This window comes from Gavialis gangeticus, unplaced genomic scaffold (assembly GCF_001723915.1).
Source record: "Gavialis gangeticus isolate Ggan-Ray unplaced genomic scaffold, GavGan_comp1, whole genome shotgun sequence".
NCBI lineage: Eukaryota > Metazoa > Chordata > Crocodylia > Gavialidae > Gavialis > Gavialis gangeticus.
Genome location: NW_017728995.1, coordinates 43,503,706 through 43,524,024, shown reverse-complemented (window position 1 = coordinate 43,524,024; position 20,319 = coordinate 43,503,706). Strand labels below are relative to the sequence as shown.

The 20,319-nt window shown below is 40.6% G+C and overlaps 1 protein-coding gene and 1 long non-coding RNA gene across 4 annotated transcripts in view; one reads left to right on the top strand and one right to left on the bottom strand.

Annotated features, from left to right (window-relative positions):
• The window catches only part of RASA2 (RAS p21 protein activator 2), a 107,435-nt gene extending 90,705 nt beyond the window's left edge, over positions 1-16,730 (top strand). For both annotated transcript variants that reach the window (XM_019503587.1, XM_019503588.1), the window contains 9 exons: positions 647-733; positions 819-896; positions 1,857-1,930; positions 3,245-3,351; positions 6,979-7,061; positions 7,963-8,171; positions 11,447-11,550; positions 12,692-12,881; positions 14,307-16,730. In XM_019503587.1, the coding sequence (XP_019359132.1) occupies positions 647-733; positions 819-896; positions 1,857-1,930; positions 3,245-3,351; positions 6,979-7,061; positions 7,963-8,171; positions 11,447-11,550; positions 12,692-12,881; positions 14,307-14,337 (963 nt within the window). In that variant the 3' untranslated portion in view covers positions 14,338-16,730. The remainder of the gene's footprint in view (positions 1-646; positions 734-818; positions 897-1,856; positions 1,931-3,244; positions 3,352-6,978; positions 7,062-7,962; positions 8,172-11,446; positions 11,551-12,691; positions 12,882-14,306) is intronic.
• A 117-nt stretch (positions 16,731-16,847) lies between these two features.
• The window catches only part of LOC109288157, a 9,873-nt gene continuing 6,401 nt past the window's right edge, over positions 16,848-20,319 (bottom strand). Inside the window, exon 3 of one of the 2 annotated variants that reach the window (XR_002095075.1) lies at positions 16,848-18,430. This is a non-coding gene — a long non-coding RNA (uncharacterized LOC109288157). Of the gene's footprint in view, positions 18,431-19,317; positions 20,041-20,319 lie in introns of those variants that run through there. The other variant, XR_002095076.1, reaches the window with a different exon arrangement.

The following is a 20,319-nucleotide window of genomic DNA, read 5'->3' as shown; positions in this document are numbered from 1 at the left end:
CACTGTGCTTTGTGCAGGAGCACACCAAGCTGAAAGAGAAGCACTGTTTTGTTTTGTTTTGTTTTTTTCACAATCTGAAACTTCTTAAACCGAGCTCACTCTCCCTCCAGCATCCACTTTGCCACTGTATGGCACAGGATACTGAGCTAGATGAACCTATGGTGTGACTTAGTAAATGGCATTTCTTAGGCTTGTACCATAAAATTTTCCATTTCTGCTGATCATCAACAGTAAAGTATTTTAGGGTCTCTGAGATCTGTACAATTGTATTTGATTGAAAATTTTCCATCTGAACAGTTTTTCACTGGATAATTGGGTTTTGCCTAAACATAAAAATTGTCTGCTTTCCATGAGTGCAAATACTTACTTTTCAACTTGCTTTAATGTAATTAATAAACTGCCTCTGACGGATGTTAGTGATGTTGCTTTATGCTACTGGAAATAAATGGTACTGTGGTAGTAAGGGCAAACTTACAAACTTCTACAGAATAGGATGAATTCATTACAATATAGTGAAAGTCATTTGTAACCAGAAATAGCGTGAAAGTATGTCACAGGTTCATTTTGCAGAATGCCTATGTTACAGATTTTAAGTGACTTGTTTTCTTAAATCTCACTTTTTCTTTCTTTAAAATATCTGTTTTAGGATGCACAGACTTCCAGAACATTAACCCTTATATCAAAAACCATCCAGACATTGGGAAGCTGGGGCAGCTTGTCCAAAAGCAAAATTGTAAGTATTCTAATGTTGCTGTTTTGTTTTTGTGTTTTTGTTTGCAGATTGTGGCGTTAAATACTAATTTATATATTTTCTTTAGTCAAGTTTCAAGGAGACATTTATGTGTGAATTTTTCAAAACGTTTCAAGAAGAAAAGTTTACTGAGGCTGTTAAAAAGGTACTGTTTTACTGATATCATCTAACTTAATATTTGGCTCTTTTTAATTCATTTTATAACAGGGTAGTAACAATGAAATGCTTATGCAGTAGGATGTTTCCTTGCAGTTCTTACTTAGAAATTGAAAAACGTTATGAGAAATGTAGTTTTTTAATAAACCATAGATAAGAAAAACCATAGAAGCAAACTTTTTGATCTGTATTGTATCTAATGCTCTTCTGGATATATTTATACATTGTAGGTGTATTAATGTATATTTATATATGTTGTATATAAACATTCTCTAAGTTATATTTTATGAACATTATATCAAATATGCTCAGTGAAAGACTTCATACCATGCATCTGTTGATGATTAGGAAGGTGTCGTACCTTAAATTCCATCACTATTCCTTTTATCCAAATTCCTAATACTGAATACTTAACAGAAAGATATTTCTTTACACAATACATAGGAGCAGGAGCATAAGCAGAGCAACCCAGGTCACTGCCTGGGGGGCAGGGGGGATGCAGAGGTAGAATAGTTGCTGCCACAGTAGCAGCTGGCCCCCTGCCACCATTGGCTCCATGGCAGCTGGTGCTGCCCTCTGTACTGTGGCTGCCCTGCTACACCTCTGCATAGACTTTCTCATATTTATGTTTAATGTAGTAAGGCAAGTTTTTAACAAATGAGCTTTGTTAGGCTCAAAATCCTTACCACCTCATTTTAACAAAAAACTGATCAATTTGCAAGTGCCATTGGTTTTCAGAAAATATGTATTTTTGGGTGTACTCTTTTAAAATGTTTTTACGTACTGGCCTTCTAATATATCAAGTCTATATAATATACTCCTATTTTCATTGCATTACCCAAAATAATTGGTTTGCACTGCAGTAAGTATTTGTAGAACAGTTTAGCTATATTGATGCTTTGGTCTCTTTATTTCCAAATAAAACCTATTCTCCTTTTTCCACATTAAGTTTTTAGATGACGTTTCTTCTACTGAAAGTAGACAGCCCAGTGGAATGAGTGAATCAGTAACTCTAAAAGAAGGGTAAGTAAAAGTATAAAGTACTGCCCATTACACAAGTATTTAGTAAAGAAACAAGACATGCAAAAATCTTTTCTACAGCAGGATACGGCTGTTATACCAGTTGTACACTGAGAATCTGAATTGATCGCCCTGTTTCATAAAAGCAAATTCTTCATAATGACTGAGCATTAATTTTAAAACAATTTGTTCACATGTTGTATTAATTATGCTTTTTATGAAATCTGTATAAATATTTAATCTGTTAGACATCAGCAATTTTTAGAATTAGCTTGCTTCTAGTCTTCTGAATTTTTACATATTATAAGAAGTTCCATTTGTAAGTTATTTCCTATTTTTTCAGACTTTTTCTCCCTCTATTTCTGATGGCATGTAATGTATACCTTCAAGATTTGTAGAATTAAATTTATTTCAAAATAATGAAGACATACTGTTAGAATGACTTTGTCCCAGTTCTTGAGCACAAGCAGCCTAAATACACGACTCTAAGATGAAAAAAAACCCTTTCCAATATTGCAGAGCACTGTTTCATTCTTAGTAAACAGTGGAATGCTTAAAAAAAAAAACTTGTCACAGGGGTGGTTAATGGTAAAATAAAAATAAGCTTTCTTTTCTTATAGACTGTCTTGAAACAGTCTACTTACAAACTATTCTTAGACAGTAACAGGCAAAAAACTGGGAAGTGAATTTATAGCATGGAAAAGCTTAAAAATGCACGTATGTGTATAGACAGGAGGAAGAACCTCCTTCTCAAAAAGACAAGACAGCTGTTATAGGCAAACCACCCCTACCAAATGTATGATTTTTAGCCTTATCTGTATAAGGAAATATCCATTGCTGAAAATGGGTATTAGCAATGAACACATTTGAGACAGTATTGAACGCAATTTGATCTGGGTCTATGCTTGCTGCTGTTCATTGTTCAGCATCAGTTAAGCTGCATTTATTTCCTAAGTCTCCCATGTAAAAGCTATGGAAGGAGAGACAGAATATCGTAATTGGATGTATCGCCACCACTTGGGAAGGTTGAGGGATAAGCAAGAACCCTGTTCTAGCAGTGTTGCTCCAAACAGGTGGTCGCCTTTGATTGATCTAGTGCTCACAGTTTTATCTGCTGAAGAACTTCATGAACATGAGACAAGTCTCTGGACCTACTGTTGTGCATCAAAGATGTCTTTTAAATCTAGATTGTTGTTGTCTTTGCCTGAAAAACAGTAACTTATTCTCTCGAGTACTATTTTTAAAAGGTCTTTGATAGATGAGGACTTGTCCATTTTTATTATGTGATTTTCCCCCCTTCTCTTCCCTCCTCCCCAGAGAAATGTATAAAAGAGCTCAGGGAAGGACTCTGATTGGAAAAAAAAATTTCAAAAGACGATGGTTCCACCTAACAAGTAAAGAACTTACTTACCATAAGCAACAAGGTAAGTTGTCATATGTTTATTTCAGCAGTTTTGTTTTTGTTTTTGGATACACTTAGGTCACTTCATCATGGAATGGTAAAGGTCTGAGTGTTTTCTTATTAAAACAGTTGAATGACTTCAAACATCATAATTTTAGTATTTTCTGTAACAAAGAAGCATTACATATTTTGGAATCTTTATTTCTTTCTCTTTCTAAAACATGATTTTAAAAATTTCTAAATCTGTGGCATCCAATTTTAATCCTTCTTGTTATCTGCAAATCTGCTTATTGTTTTTCCCAGAAGTGCACCTGGCACTCCTATCAAATGCTTAATACGTGACCTGTGAGACATGACCCCTGGATATCCTTTCAGAGTGCTTCACTAGAGCTCAGAATATGTAGATAATAGCCTGGAAGCCCTGAGAGGATTGATTTGATCCAGGGTTTTGAGGGCTTTCAAGCTCCCTCCTGCAGCATCACAGGAAGGAACCCAAGTCCCCCGGGATTCCAGGTTCCTGGTTCCTTAAGAAATTAAAAACTCCAAAGACTCGTAGTTCAAGCTAAGATTCCTGGAGATTCTAGGTTTTTTACAGTGAACATGTTAGAGCTCCCTGTTCTTTTCTGGCCGTTTGGCAAAGAACATAGAAAGAGCTGGGGTGTAGAATTCCAAGACAGTGTGCATAGTAGGGTTGCTGTAGATGCTAGAAGCAGAAACTCTCAATTTTCTAAGTTTTCAAAGAAATATCTGTGCTGTGGTGATGGATCAGCAAGTTCAACAAATTCCTTTTTCATGGAAAAAATTTTCACCCATCCTTGTTCTACAGATCTTAATCTAATGTCCTGTTGGGTTCCTCATGGCTAGCAGAGCTGTTAAGGAATATTGGGCTTCTTGAAGTTTAAGAAAAATGGTCCAGCTGGGACTAAATACAGCTTGTAGAAGCATGGATACATACTTGCATGTATAACTAATTAATAGGACTGTCTATTAATTGGCAAACTGTTAACATAGAGTACAGTAATAAATGGGTGGTTATTGCTGCCTGTCATCCTCTGGTAATAGGCCTTGGTGTCCCTAATTTTCACTTGTGCCTCTTCCATCCATTTCTTTTCTTTTGCCTGATGGTGGTTTTATGCAGCATGAGTTATAATATCATGTGTTGTACCATAGCTAAGAGCTATGTTCTGTTTTTCACATTTCCTCTTTGTCATACTCTGGTCATACACAGTAGACAAGAATAAGGATCTCAGCCTTTTGTCTGTGCAAAATCTCTTCCACCTGATATCGCCTCTTGAGATTTGTTCACATTAGGCTGCAATACTAGTTAACTGGGGAATGTTTCCACTTTGCACATTAAAGCTAAGTGCAGACATTCAAAAAGCCTGAGGCAGAATTGATCCAATCCACACGTTTCTCTAAGCTGCTTGAATTGGATCCATAGTGAATGGAATATACGTTTGCCCCTCAGTGAGGGGAGACAGGTGTTCCCACCCGCCTCCCAGCGTGCCAGAGATTGAGGGCAGCCAAGTGAGGGCCATCCCTGATCAGCTGTCAGACACATGCCCCCAACCCTCTGCTGCCACAACATCCCCTCTCCCATGCCCATCCCTAGGCTTTCAGAGCAGGTCGCCATGGGCCATCTGAGGAGGCGCTCTGCAGACAGATGGATCGGGCTCCTTGGAGCAACAGTGCAGCGTGGGCCCTGGGAACAGAAGCTTCAGTTCTGTCAGACCACAGCCCCTCTGCCCGGCCACAGCTCCCAGTTCAGCCAGTAGGCAGCCCAAGGGGGTGGGAGTGTGAAAAGGGACGTTGCTTGGCTTAGCTTGCCAGTGGCACCAGTCTCCACAGCCCTACTGCCTCAGCAGTGGGGGGAAGGGAAAAGCAGGGGGAGTGGAGCCACCATCCCTTGCCCTCCTCCCCAACCTGGGCTCTGCACAGCTGCAGGTGGGGACCGCAGTGGGAGCTTCCACCCCCAGCTGCCCAGCTCAGCTGGCCATCGGGGCAGATCTTCGCAGCCCTCCCCTCCCCTCCGCCCCCCATGAGCCACTGCCTCTCAGCAGCAGGGGGATGGGTAGGGGGAAGGAACAGAGTCCCAATCCCTGGGCTCCCTCCTCCCCCACACTGGGGTGTGCGCAGCTGAAGGAAGCCTGCACAGTGGGGACTTCCTCCTAGCCCTGCTCTGGGCTGTCTGCTCCCTGAGCTGGCAGCTGCTGCTGGCCGAAGGAGATGTACAGTCACTGTGGGAGCAGCCCTGGGACCAGGAGGGAAACTTCTGTGTTCGTTCCCCCTCAACTGAGAGACTGGCTTGCAGGGAGGTGGCACTCTGGAGATTGGCCCCACTGGCCAGACAAGCCAGGCAGCGGTGGGGAAACCCCTGCCATGCGGTCCACCGCCCCCTCCCCCCCCAAAAAACTGTGCAGATCCCAACTTGGCAGGGTAGGGGTGCTCTGTTCTCCCACCTCCACTCTTTCTCCACCCCCCCAACCCTTCACCTTCCCCTCATCCCAGCTGACAGGTACAGGCAGGATGTAGGGCTGGGGAGCAAAGGCTTTGCTGCCTCCGTTCTGTGACAGCCGGGGGGCAGGGCCAGCCAGGTACTTGGTCGAAGCAGACAAGTGCAGCCCGAGACTAGCCCGCCCACCCTGCAAGGGGGAGGCTAGCGGGGTAGCTGCAAGGCTTCTAGGATGCTACGGGACTGTGACCTAACTTGACTTGGGAGTCGATCCAGGACAGAAGTTCAAAAGACCAGTCTAACCTGAACCAATTAAATCAGATATTACATTGATACAAGTCTATCTTAGACTGGGTTTCACCATTTTTAAACCAGTCTTTGTGCACTGAACTTCTGTTCTGTTACAGGTTTAGAACAGTTTCTGATCATTTATACTGATTTATGTGTAAAGTCTCTACCTAGCCTAAGTTTTTTGTTTTTTTCAGTTAAAGTTTACTGGTCTCTACACAGTACATTTAGGTGTACTCATTAAGTACCATATATCTTAACCCACTTGACAGTTGGTTTTTCAGGGCACTTCATATGATATAGTATTAATTTTTCAAAGATTTGGTTTTCCTCTTTGCTATTCTGCATAGTGGCAACTGTTGAGGTTTGATCTGGAGGGGTAAAAGTACAGGTTTTCACTTCAGTAATGATGACAAACCAGTGAATGTAATTTTAGAAAACTCACTGAAATAGTTTAATCTAATTTTTCCACTTTCAAGAGATCTATTCACTACAAAGCTCTGGGTTTTTTTTAAAAGAATTTTAATTAAACCAGTCAAATAAATGGAAAAATACCTCATTTTAGCGATAGATATTTTTTGTGCCATTAGTTGAAACAGGTTGTAGCAACCTACACTATACAACTCCCATCTTAGTCAACCTGATTCCTAAAAATTGTTATAGTAAGTTAAGCAAAACCACCACAGGTGATTGAGAAATAACAAGGGGTGCTCCTCTCTCATAGTGTCTGTTTTGTGCTTTGTCTCATGCCTTTACTCGTAGCAGTTTTTAATCTTTTGATTAGTTTGTGCCAATTTTTTACAACAATGGTAATGCATGTGTAAAATCTTGTGGTATCAATGCACTAAACTTAAGTAATGATTTCCAGTCTCTTGATCATTCTTATTGTTCATTCACAACTTTATACAGACAAAGACCCACTATACATAATTCCAATAAAAAATATCCTCGCTGTGGAGAAGCTTGAAGAGAGCTCCTTCAACAAGAAAAATGTGAGTCACAGATTTAGCTTTTTAAAAGTAGCAGTAGCGATAGTTATCTGTAGTATGTTCTGGGAGTCTGAAGAGCTGTGCTCAAGTCCTGTCAGACTCATTCTGTGACTTGCCTCATTTTTTTGTGTTTGTAAAATGGGGGAAATTGTTGGTTGACTTCTATATGTACACTTGTTAGCCAAAATATTACTAGTGTTCGTTTTAACTACGAAATACAGGACTATTAAATTTCAAAAGCTGATAGGAGGTTATGATTTTGAATTCATCATCATCACTTGCTGCTTGGGGTTCTCAGATGTTCTCTGTTTTGGACCTTTAAACAATAGTTTAGGTATTATTAGCACAATTTTAAGGTCATAAAGGCATTGTGGTTTTTTTGCAAGGGTGTTTGAAGAGTGGGCTGGGAGGGTTCTGGTGCTCACAGGGTGTCAGGAAGGGAATTAATGAGGAGAGAGCTCCTGTCAAGTTGAAGTGATAGCAAAAGAGAGAAGGTGATATGCATTTTCCTGTTCTTTTCATTCATGTAATACCACTAGTCATAGATGGGGAGGAGCTGTCTGAGAAGCATGGGATACAGGGGTAAGGCAGTTAGTTCTTTGCTGGAAGCACTGCTTGCTTATATTGGTAGGCAGGAAGAAGAAAAGAGGTAGAAATAGTAGAAAACCCAGGTGCTTGGTTGTGTCAGAAGGGAACAGCAGGTGGATGAAAACTGTCCTCTTGGACTCTTTGATCCCTTTGATTCACTCACTGCCCAGGTTCCCAGTGTCTGGGGTTTAGTGACTCTTTTTTTCTCTCTCTGATCTGAATTCAGTTGATGTGATTATCTTCAGAGCTGATCAATATTTAGAGTTTATCTTGCTGAGCAGGATTTTTGTGTAGAATAAAGTAATTTCTTCCACAGATGTTCCAAGTGATACATGTAGAGAAGACACTCTATATCCAAGCAAATAACTGCGTGGAGGCTAATGAATGGAGAGAAGCTCTCTGTAGGGTAACCAGGTGTAACCAGAGGAGACTGAGTGTTTACCATCCCTCTGCTTTTCTGAATGGGAGCTGGCTTTGCTGTAAGGCAACCCTGGAGAACACTGTGGGCTGCACTCCTTGCACAGCGTAAGTTGTTTCTGAAGCAAAATTCTCAGAACAGAAATGAGACATGGATGCTATGTTGCGGCTCATGCTGTCTACAGATGGCAGTTCCAGATTCTCTTTTGCAAGTTAACTAGTGGTTTCTTCCCTGGTTAGTAAAATGCTGTTGCCAATATGATTTATCAATCTTAAAATACCTAGTTTTTGTAAGCGTGCTGCCTCATCTGTTTCCAGTGCAAAAGACCAGGAAAGTCAGTACAGCATGTAAATTATAAATATTTTAACTGATTTATAACTCTGAAAAATATAGTGACTAAATATCTTCTAACCAGTGTAAATACAATGGCTAATTATAGCACAAAAGATTCATCTGCATGGGTGTGGACCGTTTGGACTACCTTCCCTTCTATTGCCGTGAAAGCAGTAACTGATAGAATTCTTATCACCCAGTAACTTACTGCCAAACGCTTCGACTGCAAAGACCCAACTTGTTTCTGCTTCATCATAGCAAATCACTTCTCCTGGCATCTGTATTCTGGGTTGGAGAAATTTGGAAACCTAGGATGTTTAGTGTGTAATTCTATTCCTCTTCTAGCTCCATGCCTGCTCTCTAAGTTGTCATTCAGTAACTGACAACCATGGGCTATATTCTCTAACCTGGTAAGTCTGCTTTTCCACCTCTGGCAGCATAAAGCAGCTGTGAAGCTGGCATCAGTCAGCTGCCTGCCACTGTCTTAGCTTCAATGTACATAATGGGCGTAAAGCAGGGAGGGGCACTTATTTTGACTGGAGGACCACTTGAGGAGTTCTGGTGGCTCTTGGGGGGAGAAGAGGGATGCTGACGCAGCGTCAGCCCCATTACAGCTGTTTCCACCGCCAGGGTTTAGGGAGATATGTTAGGGTACACTCAGCTGGGCTGACAGGATGGGGTCCACAGGCGGGTGGGGAGTAGCATCCGGGAGCAGGATAGGTGGGCGAGGGTCAGGGCCAGGATCACAGGGTGGTGACAGTGCAGGCCCAGGACAGCCATGATCCACTCCCCACATGTCCTTGTGATAGTCCAGTTCTGCAGGGAACTGCATGCTAGGGAACTGGCATCCATTGCAGGGATGTGCAGGGAGCAGATTGTGGCTCTGCCCTGGGACTTAGCCCCATGCTGTCACTGTCTTGTGATCCTGGCCCTGTTCCTGACCTTGACCCCTGTCCATCTGGCCCACTCCCAGACGCTGCTCCCCGCCTACTTGCAGCCCCATCCAGTCTCCCCAGCCAAGTGCACCCTGCCTGCAGGGGTCCTGGGCCAGTTTCCTGCCCGCTCTGTCCAGTACCCTCAGTGGTAGGTGCAGGGCAGGTGAGCATGGGGTGCTAAGGCAGTGGAGCTGGGGTTGGCGCACACACCTGCTCCCAGGTGGCAGGGACTGTGAGGAAGCTGAGTCCAGCTAATGTGCCACTGTGCAGCCCTGCAGACTACAGCTCCTAGCCTGCCCAAGAGCCGTACACAGGGATAGGGCAGGCTGTGCCTGGGGGCAGCAGAACTGACCACACATGCCACAGCCCAGGATTTAATTGCAGACTGGATTTAATTGCTAGGCAGGCCGGATGTGACCTGCAGACCATGTTTTGTCCACCCCTGGTAGAAATCATGGGAGAGGGAGGGCATATATAACCAGCATTGCTTGTTGCTGGCTGGGCTATCTGCAAAGTTCTGATCAAGTGTGGATTAGAACAGCCTTGATGCTTCTCTAGTTTGACCGAGCCAGGTTCCTGTATGGTGCAAAAGCTACCCTCACACCCTGCTGAGCACTGTTCAGATGAGTCAGCCTCAAGATGATTCATACATGCTGTTCAAGCAGTTCTGGGGGTCTTTAAAACATGCTTTTCCAAAGAGAAGAAAATGGCAAAAAAGTTCTAGATGTGCATTCAGAAAAACCTGTGGTTTGTAGCTTTTTGATCTTGGGTAGGTTGGGAATTTTTCTGCTATATTGGCTATTTTCCTTAAACTGTTGTTTTTTCAGAAAAGCAGCTATGGGACTGGAAAGATCTCCTGGGCTGTCAAGTAGTCTTTTGCCTTCATAGGCAACCACTTACCGTGGAAATTGTTGCTTTAAACCCTTGTATACAACTACAAAACACAATACCTAAAACGCCAAGAACACCCTGTAATATGCTGTAGGCAAATGCAGGGACAGCAGTGGTACTTAACAGTGCTCTGCCACTACAGTAACAGGAAAGTACTTGATTCAAACATGCTCAGAAGATGCAAGGAAGAGGACTTTCTTTCACCATGGAGGAAGGCAAAACCCCCACAGGCTGTGCTAATCTGACATGGGGAAAATGTCCTTCCTTACCCTAAAACCCAGAGAGAAGAATAAGGCCTTCTAGCCAGTAATCTCTGGGTTTTAGTCCTTTGGGCTTCAAAGGATGGTGAAACCTACCCACCTCACCAGTTAGAGGCCAGTAACGTTCATGAGGAGGAAGACTTTTCATGACCCCTGTTGGGGGTCCAGCAAAAGCCCTGAGGCATGGGAATTACTAGGCACCTTCTGCATGACAGGTTACCTCTTTACCACAACATTGGTATTGCAGATATGTGATTCCACGTCACGCATGCTGATTTGAGCCAGAACTCCCTGTTCTGTTGTTGAAAAGCTGTTCCAACCCTTTTACTTTGACAGAAACCTAATGTCCAAGCTAAATTTAACAAGAGGCAGTTTGTTTAGAAATGGCTTTAGTGTGTTATAATTGCACTTGTACAGAAAACTTACTTATCCACGTGATGGGTTGCATTAACTTATAGGTCATGGGTAGCAACCAATCCTAGTAAAATCTAGCCTACTCCACTTGCGCATGAAGGGTATTATCGTATTTTTTTAATAATTTCTGTTCCAGTCTGTCTCAGTTGAGTCATGCAGAAAGACCCTTAATTTTTTTAGTACTTCCTGCTCACCATTCAGATACAGTAGAAACTTATAAAATGTGCATTTCCTGCCCTAAGTAGCACTTGAGAAATCACCAATATGAAGTATCTTCCAGCAAAATTATCATCAAATCCAATTTTAGCAACACAATTTATTGTCCTCAGATATTTTAATACATATCAAGTTGTGTTTTTTGCATCCATACAAAATTTGTCATCAGTCTTGTATGCATGTGGTTTGAACATTTGAAGTGCTATATAAACCTGTGTCACTGATCAGCATTATAAATTGCTAAGTGTATTGAAATTTTGTTAGCACTCATTTGCTTTCAAGCTCTTAAGGTAATGTCCTTATCTTCACATTACATTTTCCACCCCCATACAGAGGTGTTCCGGCCGATATTCAGATTGAAATTGATGGAGATAGAGAAATGGAGAGAATTTACTCACTCTTTGCCATCAGCATGCCTAAACTGCAAAAGATGGAAGGTATCTGACTATAAATTCACTGGAGTTATGCTACCATAAAACCATTTTAATCATATATAAATTTAAGCCTATAGTATCATACTATTGTCTTCAATAGTTTCATTGAATATAAAACATATTGTACATACTCACCCTCTTAATATTACTGTATCATAGTTTCATAGTTGGTAGGGTCGGAAGAGATCTGAGCAGATCATCGAATCCGACCTTGCCATGGCAGGAAAGAGTACTGGGGTCAAATGACCCCAGCGAGGTGTTCGTCTAGCCTTGTCTTAAAGACCCCCAGGGTAGGAGCCAGCACCACTTTGCTTGGAAGTTGGTTCCAGATCCCAGCCACCCTGACAGTGAAGTAGCACCTCCTGATGTCTAATCTGAATCTTACCCTCTGCCAGCTTGTGACCGTTATTTCTAGTCACTCCTGGGAGTGCTTGGGGGAACAGGGACTCCCCCAGTGCCTGCTGGTCCCCTCTGACTAGTTTGTAACAGGCCACTAGATCCCCCCTCAGCCTTCTCTTGTGGAGGCTGAACAGGTTCAGGTCCCTTAGCCTCTCTTCATAGGGCCTGCCCTGCTGCCCTTGATCATGTGAGTGGCCCTCCTCTGGACCCTCTCCATGTTGTCCACATCCCTCCTGAAGTGTGGCGCCCAGAACTGTTCTTCATCTATCTGGGCTAATATGTACCCTGTCCATATCTAGCTTCCATTTAATGTGCTATCCAGACATGTATGCAAAACAGGAGTGATGAACACAGTGTCACTATCATGTCACTATATCTCATCTTTACATACAGTAATTTATGTTAGTACTCCCGGTTTTATTACAGCTGAAGAAGAGGGTTCTTTGTGGCATGGCAGCAATTCAAGAATACATGTAGTTCTATGGCAGTGCTAATAGTGGCCAGCCTTCTGTGATGAGCCAGTTAAGCCCTATTGACAATGAGCTACAAAGCTAAACCAAGTTGTCCATCATGTCCAATTTTAACACCAAGTTTACTGTTTTTATTTCTTTGTATTAGCCTATATTTAATTTAAAAGTAACTGCATTTAAAAGAAACTTTGAAATCCCTGTTTTGAGTCAAATAGATTTGCCTTGTCTGTTAGGAGTAGAACGCTGTGATCTGCTGTTTGTGTTGATCATTACAGAGACTTGTGAAAGTACTGCAGTTTATCAAGGTCCACAGAAAGAGCCTGATGACTGCTCCAACTTCAACATTGAGGACTCTGTAGCAACTTTCCATACTCTTCAACAAATAATAGCCATAGTAGAGAAGCTGAGAGAATCACACGAAAAGTATCAGAAGACGAGATCATCTAGTGCTAAATATGGTAGTGAGTAAGTATCATATGTAATTCTGTGTGCACGAGCAAAAAGAAGAGTGTGAGGGTGGGTAGGAGCATTTGAGCACATGGTGATAACTCTTCAGTTAAGCCCTGCTGGGAACAGATTTTTGTCTTCTCCCTATTTGTAGCACAGTGTCCAGCACAGGGTAGGGAGCAATTCCAGAGATGCCTTTGGATGTTATTGTAAAAAGTATCCTATGACTACTGCTGCTGCTAGAAAGATTGGGTATTTAGACAAGTTGGCCCACCATCCATATTATGTAGTCATGTAGCATACCACCTCTGGAAATTATTGCTTCAAAAAGCACTGCATAATCTGTCAGTTTGACACTCCTGGCAGTCATGCAAGGTGGGTTACCTTTCACAGGTGAGCTTAGAACTTCATACTTGACCACCTGAGCCGTATCCAGACGAGCACGGATGTTTGGTTCCCTGGCGACAACTAGCAACAGCACACTTGGGGCCACAGCTGGTTGTCCTTGGGGAATGCCTGTGCAGGTTACCCTGGCTGGGGTAGAGGAAGCAACTGTGCTGGCCCCAGCAGCTTTACTTGGGATGCTGGGGGCCAGGGAAGCTGCAGCCATAGCGATCCTGCAGCATGGAGCCTGGCTGACAGCCAGAGCATAGCTCCAGCTGGCCAGGCTCCAGTTTTGGGTAGCGTGCGCTGCCTCCATGTACACTGCCCTGCTTTTTTTCTGTGCTCTGTTTTTGACCCCTGGATCTCCAGGGGTCAACAAAAAACCCACACTGCAAGATGGCAGCACAGGAAATGCCTAAATGTGTGGTGTGTGGTGCTGCAGATGGGTCTGTGGTGCCACGTGCCACACGGTTATGCTCATCTGGACATGGCCTTGGAGTATATTCTCATATTATCCTGGTAAGATATTTTTCTCCTTTGTCAGGAAAGTCTGAGTTGTTACAGAAGAGTCCTCTTAACACTGATTTCCTGTTTGCTAGCTTAATTTTGTGGTGCCAGTTGTTTGCACAGATCTTTCTGGGCCAGAGTTGCTCTTTGACTTATAACTTCCATGTGATAGCACGGCAAGGGGGGGTCAACCTTTTGTGGTAGGGATCCTCCCCAAGTGCCATTCTGATCCCTTTGCCCTGACTGATCTGTTACTCTGATTTCTTCTCTGTCTTGTGCTCTCTACCCAATCTGTTGCTCTGATTTCTGCTCCCACCCAGTCTGTCATGTGCCACACAGAGGGTTCCTCTCTGCCACTTGTGGGAAGTGAGCCAAAGGTTGGCTACCCCAGGACAGAATGTCAGAATTTCAGTAAACCATGCTACTTCCTAACCTACAGTAGAAGCTATACACAAATTCAAAATTAAAATTCTATGATGCATAATTATTCAAAAAGCACCTGTTGTCATCAGTGTATTTACTTGTGGCTTCATTTTTTTTTTTTTTTTACAGAGAAAATCCAATTGTTGGAAAAGGTTCCTAACCAAAACAAGGGATGATTTATATATTTCAGAAGGAACTGGAAATACTAGGTGTTTGGGATTTTTATTCATTGTATATACTTGTCCAAAGTATTTAACAGTGAACGTTAGCAGAAATGCTACTTGTGTTGACAATCTATTTAATATTTAATAGAGAAAATAATCTGTTTCGGAATCTAAGCTTGAAGTTGATTCTCATTTTAATCAAGTTGACTCCAGGATCTTGAACTATCAGATGCGAGTAAATATAAATGCTTCTGCAGTTGCTTTTTTTTATCAGAAAGAACTTTCTCAAAGAATAAGCTTTCTAAGGGACAGTACAAATGTCAACTGAAGCATCTCTTTCACTATACTGCAAACTTGCATTAGTCTGCCATCAGTGCCTGCTCTGCCAACAATTGATCTTGCAATGAAAATCCCAAGCTATCATGACTTAAGCATCTGAAGCTCCAGATTCAATGCATGTCAGGACTCTTGAATTAACTGCAGTCAAAGTTTTGTTATGTCATGCAGTATGTTGTATACATTCTGTGGATAGAAGATACCAATTTTGTTATATCTGTATAAAAATTGAAGAAGAAATCAGGGAGTTTATTATTGTATTGTACATTTGTTTACATTCTGGGGTGAGTAATATGTGGAGTGACATGAGACCACTATCTGTTTTCCCTCTTTAAAGAACCAGGTACTTTTTTGATATTTGAAAAAAGCAGATTAGCAATCCTTGCCTACAAATGAAAAGAATGCAGAGGTTAAGATTTTGGTTAGATATTGTTCATATCTTCTCCCCCCCTCCTTTGTTCAACTTTTTTCCGCAATTGAGCTCAAGCTCACCCCTGATAATATTAAATCTGTTTTTGAATAATCACTCCGAGCACTTTAGAGATCTGGACTGTCCCAGATTTATTTTTAGATACTTTATAGTATCTACTCTTTATGATCAGTTGAATGATCAGTGCTGTTGTCTTAACAGTGCTTTAGTGAATATTTTTATATCTAAGTATATGGATTTTCTATTATTAGCCAGATCCCAGAAAAAATTTGAACTGCATTCTGGACTATAGAGTATTTGATTCTTGTTCACTTCATCTGAGAATTTATTTTTATGCTGGAAAAAATATGGATATAACCAATAGAAACAAGGTAGTGCTTTGGAGAAAGGAAAGCTAAGCCTTGCTTCATCAGTATTATGGTACTATTTTTAAAACATTAAAAACATATTTTCTACACATGAAATTTCATTTTTCAAAAACTTTCTGGGGTGGGTTGGGTTTTTTTTCAGTCCTGATTTGCCCTAAGTCAATTAAAAATGTAAGTTGTCAATAGACATACAGAGCTACAATGTTCAGAAATCATAAGCTGTTTGAAATACTACATGTTTATAATACTATGGTAGGGTGGCTTTCTCCAAAGGCAATCCAGTTGGCACCACAGGAGTGAAATCAATGTTGAACTGAATGCAGTTCTCTGATTAGAACAATCATTTTGTTAATATTAAAACAACTATTTGAGATGATCTGTAATTTGGTACCAATATCTGCAACATCATAATTTTTGCTACTGGCCACTTTACATACCTACAACTATTTTTGCATTACTTTACTATTTGTTGTATTCATAAAGGAGTACTTTTTGCCATCATTTGAAATTAGGAAAAATTAAACTTGTTGACATTGGCTGCATCTACACAATACGCTGACTGCGCTAGGCTTACACTACTGCATGGTCAGCATCACGAAAAAGCCATTTGTTGGTGCTACTTCACAGTAGTGACTGCACAGTCAGAGTCTCATGGAGACGTGGCCATTCTCATTCTTTCAAGGTCAACAGGACCTATTTTATTTGCCATAAGAGCAAGGTTTCCTAAATTTGAGTGTCAGTATTGGGTTTTGCTTTGTATGGTGAGCAGTCTTGTTACAAAATGTCTATTTTTGAAGTATATTTCTGTCATTCTTGAAGTCAAACATATGCAAAATTGAAACTTACGGTGTTGTAACTTTTTTTTTTTAATGCACTTTTTATTTGCTTTGGTACTAGATTAAATAAAAGACAAGTAGGCCTCTTGAAATCTAAGGCCTTTGAAATTTGTCATTTTATAGTGTGTTTTAAAAATGCAGTAGGTTTTCTAGAATTGAATTTAGAGATGAATAGGTTCACTAATATTAAAGTTGCTTCCAGTTTGATTAGCCTAGAATGGAAAAATTACTCAGTAATTAGTTTTATTTGGACTGTAAATTATCTTTTTTTAAGTGTAGTATGAATTTTGTGTAAGGATGTATTGTGGAAAATGTATTTTTATTTAAATTTTATTTTCTTATCAAGATTATTAAACTTTTTGTAATGTTGCTTGTAAACAACTCGCAAATAAATTGCAAGATACTTGAGGTGTACTGTGCATCTTCTGTGATGTCCGTAGTTTATTTGCATATGTAAATAGATAAGGATTAGCCTAAACTAATATTCTTCCAATAGAAAGTCAGTAAAATAATTTTATATAATCTTCCATCTTAATTGGAGGTTGTTTAGCAGAACATTCTGCATAGACCACACTGCTTAGTCTCCTATCTTTGAACTGTCCTATGACATGGCAGTAGCTGGAGGTATTTATGGATAACTGGTCTTTGGCTGACATTTGTTTGTCTAGTATTTAATGTCTTAATGACGAGTGCTAAATAGGTACCAGCTTCTTCTGTATGTGTTTGTGTCAGTATTTTAGTTGCATCACTTCTTGAACATATCTTTATTTCTTTGTCGTGTTCTGTATGTGTTCTTCTCCTCTGCTTTTCCCTTTCCTTCCTACTTAGTGACATGTACATGTCTAGTTTTAAATATCTCAAGTCTGTAGACCAAGAGAGTGGCCCTTTTTGTATAGGATATTTTATAGGATTACATCCCATCGCATTTGAGGGGGGATGCTTGTATAGGGCAATGAATTTTTGGTTAGGAGCTGTGGAGCCAAGCCATCTTGTCTTAGGAACCTGTTAACTGACTGGCTTAGGGCACGATGCATCAAGCCCTGCCTGGCTAGCCAACATCATTTCGCAGAGACTTTTTAAAGCACAAGAGTTAAACAGATGGGGAAGCCAGCAGAAGGTACTAAAATGATCCTCTTCTGCTGGAGGAAAGTTACCAATGGCAAATTATGAAGAAATGGCAGTAAACTAGATCTAACACTACACACATCTTACAATTGAATGTTAGTAAAACTGCACCTACTTGATGCAGAATGACTTGGGTCTTCAGAAAAAAACATCCTGGGATATTCCAGCTAATTTTGATCAAGTTGCGACAAAAGAATTCACACAGGACACTAACTTTCCTACACGCTTCCTAATCTGGCTGAGTCCTGTTTATATTCTCCCATACACTGGGGGGAAGGAGGGAGGAAAGTTAGCTTTTAAGGGGATGAGTGTCCAGCTAAGTGCTCATGAAACCCATCTATAAAATACAAAGCCCTTGAACTTTGCCTCAGTGGCTCTGTATTTTGTAAAATGTAGTGTGATGACATCTTGCCTAATTAAGTTAAAAAAAAAAGTCCATCATGAAGGGATACTTAAGCTCTTCTTTCTGTATTTCTACTGGGACACCTCCCTGAAGCTCGGCTTGTTTTATGGCAGTCTGTATTTTAAAACAAAAAAAAAGGACGAATGGAGGGAAACTAGCATTTCTAGGACAGCAACATACCTTTCCAACATCTGTGGCTGCTGTGAACAAACGAAAGCTGCTTAACATCTGCCACTGCTGCATTCAGCATGCTGCAGGCTTTGAATCTCTGAAGAAGGAAGAACATTGTACTGGTCAGGATGCTGCCTTGGATTTTCCTCCTGCCCGGCCTCAGACTTCCTGAATAACACTGGCCAATCACTTGGAGCCAGAGCCTGTTCCACCTTTTAGGCATGTAAGTAGACACAAGCATCTAAATGAGATCCTTTAATTTAAGTCCCTGAAAATTTTATTGCTTAATCTATTAATAGTTGATAGCAGTAAGGAGGAGGAGGACCCAACTACTCCTTGCTTTTAAGTTTTCCGGGGATTCAAGCTTTGACATCAGTAGAAGCAGGCTCAGATCATTTTTCAGCAGAAGTGACTGGTCACCTGTTAAAGAATTTCAATTAAAAACTACCCAGTTAGCAAACAGTTTAATATTGTCAGTATGCAAAAAAATGGTATTTGTTTGGCTTACAGCTGATAGATACACATTTTGATTTTGGGTATTTAATTGCTTATTAAACAAAACTGAATTCAGATAATTTTTAAGAAATGCTAACACATTAAGGTAGCCCTACGTTCTAAATTCAGATTATCATAGTAATAAATGTAAATGTCCTGCAAAATATTATCTATCTTAGAGATGAGAGCTGTGTTTGATAAAAACAACTGTGTAGGTACTTTAAAACTACTAAATCCAGCTGTAAATATTAAGAATAAAAGATTAACATATCCCTATCATCTTCCATTAGGATTTGCTAGGACAGCTGTGCCTGGAGCTTAACAAAGTAGAGTGAGGTTGATAGAGTACTTTTGCTCGACCAGTGTTAATTTTGACTTATGGAAATAAACCAAAGCACAGCTCTGGTAAATAATGTTAAGTTTGCATGTGTCTACACACTGCTTTCCTGCTGTGCCACCTATTTACATTTCACACAGTTCTACACTGCATATGCAACAGTAATAGCAAGAATTTGTGTAAAACTCACTCTTGTCTTCATGCACATACGGAGCACATAGCCCCAGTAGAGGATTTATCAACATGTGAACCAGCCCTCCCAAAACACAAAAGGCCAAAACTTTATTTTGGCTACTTTAAACATTCTTATTTCAAATTACTTTATCGTTTTTCAAACAACAGGTAGGATTTTTCAGTTATAAGTGATCACATTTTTTATTTTTCTTTCAAACTTCTTGAACTCAGATTTCTTTGAATCAATATAATTTAAGATCTGATTATACTATGACTGTCTTAACTCAAGTTTTCCTGTGGTTATAGCCTAAGACAAATGTATTTCACTTATATGAATAGTTTCATGTTTTTAATATTATTAGGAACTTGGTGTTCCATTGTCCAATCTTGCACCTGCTTAAGCCTGCACTTGACTGTGCGCATATAAGCAGTCCATTAAAGTCAATAGTGTACCACAAATGCAGAGTTAAGCATAAGCACATACAAGTTTTTGTCCTTTGCACACATTTGTCACTGGACTCATGAGTTTTAAAAACAAACCAATTCTATAGCCCCCTCTTATGAGGGTCTCTAATACTCTGATACAAAATTCTCAAAGAATTATCGGATTGGATCGCACTGCTAATCCCAACTGAAGTCAACTGAGCAAACTACATGAGTAAGGGATACAGGATCAAGGCAAATATAATAGTAGCTACTTCCACCATACTAATGACGTAAGGACTGTATAATGCAGAAATCTGTATCATTCACTTAAGATGCAATTTCTTGGTTAGTTGCTTTTGTAGGTTTACATTTATCTTTAAGAAACGTTTTGTATTTACTGGTAACTGAATTTATTATTTATAAAGAGGTCACAAAATAATCTCAAGTAGAAACAGTGAGGTTGTTACCTCTGCACTTGAGCAACTGCTGCTGGAATGCTGTGTCCAATTTTGGTGCCCACAGGATGAGAGAGATGTAAATGCATTGCAGGAAGTTCAGAGAAAAGCCATGAGAATACTTTAGAGGATTAGAAAATACCCTGTTTAGTGAGAGATTTGAAGAGGTCAATCATAGAATCATAGAAGTAGGGTCAGAAGGGACCTTGTAGATCTTTAAGTCCGACCCCCCGCCTGGGCGGGAGAAAAGACTGGACTCAAATGAGTCCAGCCAGGTAGTCATCAAGCCTCTTCTTAAAGACCCCCAGAGTAGGAGCCAGCACCACTTCCCTTGGAAGTTGGTTCCAGCTCCTAGCCGCCCTAACTGTGAAGTAGTTCTTGCGGATGTCTAATCTAAACCTACTCTCTAAAAATTTGTGTCC